Source organism: Sinocyclocheilus anshuiensis, unplaced genomic scaffold (assembly GCF_001515605.1).
Source record: "Sinocyclocheilus anshuiensis isolate Anshui unplaced genomic scaffold, SAMN03320099.WGS_v1.1 scaffold3011, whole genome shotgun sequence".
Taxonomy (NCBI): Eukaryota; Metazoa; Chordata; class Actinopteri; order Cypriniformes; family Cyprinidae; genus Sinocyclocheilus; species Sinocyclocheilus anshuiensis.
In genome coordinates, this window is record NW_015549563.1 from 247,682 (window position 1) to 254,292 (window position 6,611).

The 6,611-nt window shown below is 39.8% G+C and overlaps 2 protein-coding genes across 2 annotated transcripts in view; one reads left to right on the forward strand and one right to left on the reverse strand.

Annotated features, from left to right (window-relative positions):
* Positions 1 to 4,506, reverse strand: part of LOC107657206 (voltage-dependent anion-selective channel protein 2-like) — a 15,993-nt gene extending 11,487 nt beyond the window's left edge. The window contains exons 1-2 of the mRNA XM_016445229.1: positions 4,414 to 4,506; positions 532 to 619 (exon numbers count right to left, since the gene is read on the reverse strand). Of these exons, the coding sequence (XP_016300715.1) occupies positions 532 to 619; positions 4,414 to 4,506 (181 nt within the window). The remainder of the gene's footprint in view (positions 1 to 531; positions 620 to 4,413) is intronic.
* A 578-nt stretch (positions 4,507 to 5,084) lies between these two features.
* Positions 5,085 to 6,342, forward strand: LOC107657207 (enkurin domain-containing protein 1-like; the record flags this gene model as incomplete). The annotated part of the gene is made up of 3 exons (XM_016445230.1): positions 5,085 to 5,167; positions 5,959 to 6,047; positions 6,127 to 6,342. Coding segments are annotated over exons 2-3 (301 nt in total), but the record flags the coding sequence as incomplete, so codon positions are not given.
* Positions 6,343 to 6,611: the final 269 nt, after the last annotated feature.

The window sequence follows — 6,611 nt, forward strand, 5'->3', positions numbered from 1 at the left end:
AATCCCGGCACTCAAGCACCTGTGCTCGGCTGAGCGTTTGGCCCACCTCACAGTGCCCTGAAGCCACAGCAGTCAAGATTCCTGCATTGTGTGTTCTGGCCTCTGAGAATAAACAAAAAGACTGGTGATTTAATTTAATTACAGACCACAACAGTTAATGGGCCCTTTAAAAGGATGTTCAAAAAAGCAGCTTTACAAAGATTATCCACTGTTACACTGAATTATACAGGTTTCAAAGGCTTTTTGTCTCTTGATCTATCTGTCTATCTATCTATCTATCTATCTATCATCTGTCTCTCTCTTGATCTATATATCTATCTCTTGATCTATCTATCTATCTATCTATCTATCTATCTATCATCTGTCTCTCTCTTGATCTCTCTATCTATCTCTTGATCGATCTATCTATCTATCTATCTATCTATCTATCTATCTATCTATCGCTCTCTTGATCTATCTATCTATCTATCTATCTGTCTGTCTGTCTGAGGTTGTTGTTGGTCCCATCCTCTCTCTCTGTCCATCACTCACCGCATGTCTTTGGCTTGCAGTGATGGCAGCTCTCACTGCTTCCTTTCACATGCGTCTCTTTCTGCTTCTGTCCTTTCTCAGACATGATCTGGGGTCAGAGATCACAATCAAACACACATCATCACCCACTGCACACTGACTACCTGCATAACACAATGACCGTCTGGAGCCTGCGGCGTCGACCAGCATCACCAGGTGTGTGAGATCAGATTGAAGGGGTCGCCATGGCAACCTCTGCCCTTGATCCCAGGTGACGGGATGCTGATGCAGCATCTTTACCGAGCGTGTCCCCCTTCCCCCGATCCCCAGACACACGCGTTAAAAATAGACTCAACTGACACCGCAGCTCCTGTGACGTGAGGCGTTACGAAATGGGAAATGTTTTCCTCGACACTGAACATTTTGACACCAGGATGCATCCACATATAGCTTCATTCTTAAGAAATTAATTGTACTTTTATCAGATGTGTTTAAAATGATGCATGTATGAGATGATGACTCTGTCAGTCTTCTAAAAAATCTAAGTTTTATTCTAGATCACATGGCGGTCGCCATGTTGAGATCATGTGACCAGACCATTTTATCAGCTTTAAAAGCCTATTTGAAATCCACCTACTATTCATCACCATTTACTGAAGCACAGCCCTCACAGTCTCAGTCTGGTGCCAGATGCTCATCAATCATGAACAAATCACTGCACTTTAGTGAACATCCTCAGACACGATGGCCATTAGAGCGAGTGCAGCTCAAGGTAAAAACACACAATCTCAAAGCCAATCTCAAAACATCTGTGGTAAGAGCTCACTGTCTTTATAATGCAACCATATTCTGACTAAATAGTGTATTTAAGTTGTATTAAATGTAATATTGTTTTGTGCAGGTCCATGAGGTCCCAGAATATGTTAATGTTATCTATATATCTATCTATATGTTATGACCGATATGCAAATACAAATTATTTTTCTTATCATATAACCAATGAGCAGAACTGATTATTTTTATCATTTTATATCGACTTTTGGCACAATAATAACCTAAATCATTAGACTACAATAATAAAAGACAACATTATGAATATTTATGCTATGAATAATATAATAAAATAATAATAAATGATATGCACTGCTCACTCGCGAATGAATGGCTGTGAAAATTATTATGCAAGCAAAACATTAAATAAGTTACTTTATCTGTGAACACTGTTTCTTACTGAATGCACTGTGTGTAATACAGTCGATGGGTAGTTTGCTCTAGAGACCCACCAGATGTTGCCATTTATTGGTAGAATGAATAATCTATGAAGCAGAAAAGCGCAAAAATCTGTTTAAAAAATCGTCCCTTCCCTATAAATCTGTAATAAACCACTCAAATCACACAAAGAAAGAAAGTCGCTCAAGGCTGCACAACCATCGCGCTTGACTGACACGACGCACGCACAACGCCCAGAAAACGAATAACGCTCAGCTCGATGCCTTCAAGATCAATTATCAGTATCAAATATTAGAGTACTGGCTGCAGTGCGCGGGTTTATTGGTTTATTTCGGACTGTTACATCAGAGGCGGCGGAAAAGTCCGTTACTCCGCTGACAATATAATGATCAGAAACACCGTTACATTGTAACACGCAGAGAAACACCGTTACATTGTAACGCGCCGAGAAACACCGTTACATTGTAACGCGCAGAGAAATACCGTTACACTGTAACGCGCCAAGAAACAACGTTACACTGTAACGTGCAGAGAAATACCATTACATTGTAACGAGCAGATAAACACCATTACATTGTAATGCGCGGAGAAACACCGTTACATTGTAACGCGCAGAGAAACACCGTTACATTGTAACGCGCAGAGAAATACCATTACACTGTAACGCGCCGAGAAACACCGTTACACTGTAACGCGCCGAGAAACACCGTTACACTGTAACGTGCAGAGAAATACCGTTACATTGTAACGCGCGGATAAACACCGTTACATTGTAACGCGCCGAGAAACACCGTTACACTGTAACGCGCCGAGAAACACCGTTACACTGTAACGTGCAGAGAAATACCGTTACATTGTAACGCGCGGATAAACACCGTTACATTGTAACGCGCGGATAAACACCGTTACATTGTAACGCGCGGAGAAACACCGTTACATTGTAACGCGCCGAGAAACACCGTTACACTGTAACGCGCCGAGAAACACCGTTACACTGTAACGTGCAGAGAAATACCGTTACATTGTAACGCGCGGATAAACACCGTTACATTGTAACGCGCGGAGAAACACCGTTACATTGTAACGCGCCGAGAAACACCGTTACACTGTAACGCGCCGAGAAACACCGTTACACTGTAACGTGCAGAGAAATACCGTTACATTGTAACGCGCGGATAAACACCGTTACATTGTAACGCGCGGAGAAACACCGTTACATTGTAACGCGCCGAGAAACACCGTTACATTGTAACGCGCAGAGAAATACCGTTACACTGTAACGCGCCGAGAAACACCGTTACACTGTAACGCGCAGAGAAATACCATTACATTGTAACGCGCGGATAAACACCATTACATTGTAACGCGAGGAGAAACACCGTTACATTGTAACGCGCGGAGAAACACCGTTACATTGTAACGCGCAGAGAAATACCGTTACACTGTAACGCGCCGAGAAACACCGTTACACTGTAACGCGCAGAGAAATACCGTTACATTGTAACGCGCGGATAAACACCGTTACATTGTAACGCGCGGAGAAACACCGTTACATTGTAACGCGCAGAGAAACACCGTTACATTGTACCAAGCAGATCAGTGAGACTTTCAGTGACACAAAGTTTCATATTCAACCCGTCAAATCAGTTACACGAGTGAGAGAATCAGTGTCCTTGATGAAACACTGATATATTGTATGCCAAACCACAGATTAGACGCATAATACACTTGCAAGAGAATTAATATGCGTGATTTTAAGAATAAATACATTGTAACGCGCGGATAAACACCGTTACATTGTAACGCGCGGAGAAACACCGTTACATTGTAACGCGCCGAGAAACACCGTTACACTGTAACGCGCCGAGAAACACCGTTACACTGTAACGTGCAGAGAAATACCGTTACATTGTAACGCGCGGATAAACACCGTTACATTGTAACGCGCGGAGAAACACCGTTACATTGTAACGCGCAGAGAAATACCATTACACTGTAACGCGCCGAGAAACACCGTTACACTGTAACGTGCAGAGAAATACCGTTACATTGTAACGCGCGGATAAACACCGTTACATTGTAACGCGCGGAGAAACACCGTTACATTGTAACGCGCGGAGAAACACCGTTACATTGTAACGCGCGGAGAAACACCGTTACATTGTAACGCGCGGAGAAACACCGTTACATTGTAACGCGCGGAGAAACACCGTTACATTGTAACGCGCGGAGAAACACCGTTACATTGTAACGCGCAGAGAAACACCGTTACATTGTACCAAGCAGATCAGTGAGACTTTCAGTGACACAAAGTTTCATATTCAACCCGTCAAATCAGTTACACGAGTGAGAGAATCAGTGTCCTTGATGAAACACTGATATATTGTATGCCAAACCACAGATTAGACGCATAATACACTTGCAAGAGAATTAATATGCGTGATTTTAAGAATAAACGGTAAATGCGTGTAACGGTGCTTTAATAATCATCAGTATTATGCTGTCATGACGTCCCTGCGGCCCTGAACGCGCACTGTCGGAATAACTACAGCTCCGGTGTGAACAACATAACAACACCGCTCATTCATTTCAAAGCAAAATGCAACTGAACGCTTGTATGTGGAGTAATGTTTCAGTGCAGCATGCTTTGAGTGTGAGTCGGCAAGCGCTTACCGTGTTTGCCGTGTCGATGTCCCCGACGGAGCTTCTGTGCAGCGCGAGAGGACAGACTGAAGGAGAACGCGGCGGGGGTGCGTCACCGCGCATGCGCAGTACGCAGCCTTTTCCTATTTTTCCTCCTCGATTATGTAAATATATATGATATTTAACTTTATTTCGCAACTCTTAATTCTTAATGAAAAACACATTATTATTCACCCATATCTGTGCAAACTGACTGAATGAATTAGCGCATAAAGACTGTAATGATTGTATAAATGTCCTTTAATTTCTCAGATTTCTCAGATTCTCAGAACTAAATATATAATAATTCCAATACTGCTACTAATAATATTATGTATTGAGTATATATATTATAAATGCGTGATTTTAATACACACACACTTGTATATTTTAATACATAGAACAATAAATGCAATAAACAATAAAATTATATATATAAACACATATAGTGTATATAGTATACTATACTTATTATATATTCCAGTAATACTACTAAATAATCTGGTTAGCGTATTTATTGTAATATGATGTTATGTAAATGTGATTATGTGTGATGATAGATGGACGGATGGATAAGGTTGCACAATGTAACAGCTTACATACAGCTGCTGTCTCTTTAAGACGTTGCCATGGTGAAGCTTTGCGCTTGTTGTTAATGCGTCATCAGTCTGCGTGTAGCCGAAGAATAAAGCAAATACCGCGCAGTATCCGCACAATTATCAAAGAATTAAGGGTTTAATTAAAGGTAAGCGTCTTCAGGAGCTCATTTTCATTATATATGTTACTAACGGTGTTTACTAACGGTGAGAGTTCATGCAGGGCCACAATCTGTGATCAGATAAATGAAACTGCATTATGCACCTCATATAAATTAGTCATGCTTGCTAAAAGCTGATATTAATGAGTGCGTGTTTATTTTGTGGTAATTACCTGTTGACCTGCTGATCATTAGACGGATATTAAATGCATTCTGGTCTGAATGTAAAACACTTAATATATACATATCTAATATAATATATATCTATTATAATATAGCCTAACATTAATAATAAAAGAGAAATTAATATAATTATAAGTAAAACATAATAATCATATTAACTTAAATTATATTAACTCTGAATATTAAGAGCATTCTGGTCTGAATATAAAATATATAGATAAATACTATAGAAATAATAAAATATAAATAAATATAATTCTAAATAAAATATAGTAATTATATTAACTTTTAAAATATTAAATTATATTAACTCTGAATATTAAGAGCATTCTGGTCTGAATATAAAATAATTAATATATACTATAAATAATTATAAATAATAAAATAAATCTAATTATAAATAAAACAGTCATTATTTAAACTTTTTTTAAATATTAAATTATATTAACCCCATTTGCAGAGTATCTTTCGTACAAAATGCATTATGAAACAAGTTTGATTTTAAGTTTTATTTGTTGGCTGCATTTACTCTGCTTATATTTTCATATACTAGATGAATTAAACTTGTCCTAAACTCCTCTGCAGCAGCATCGCAGCAGTATGTGTGAAGGGCCCTCAGCGATCTCTGGTCCCATTCCTCCAGACCCCACACTGTTTCCTGAATATTACAAACGCCCGTCCTCTGGTAAGATTGAAACCATGAGGCTTACTTCATTTTGCATGTGTGATGCTTCATCTCATCTCTCTCTGTTGTCTTGATGAAGCTCGTGGTCGGCTGGAGGGAAACGCTCAGAACGGCTCGTCTCCTCTTCTGAAGGGTCCGTTAGCACCAGATCCTGGGTGTTACAGCGCCCGCTGCACCCCTCGACCCCGCATCGGTGCCAACGCCGCTCACATCCTAGAGAGAGGACAGAGAGGGGTTGTGGGAGACCTGCTGAAGCTGGAGGGAGTGGCGCTGAACCCCAGTCCAGCCAAACCTAGTAAGATCAGAATACATGGCTGCATAATAACAGGAAAATTGTGAAATATTATTACAATTTCAAATAGCTGTTTCCTATGTAAATATCTGTTCAAATGTAATTTGTTCCTGTGATCAAAGCTGAATTTTCAGCATAATTACTCCAGTCTTCAGTGTCACATGATCTTCAGAAATCATTCTAATATGCTGATTTGCTGCTCAAGAAACATTATCCATGTTGAAAACAGTTTTCATACGAAAATATTTTGTGGAAACCGTGATACATTTTAT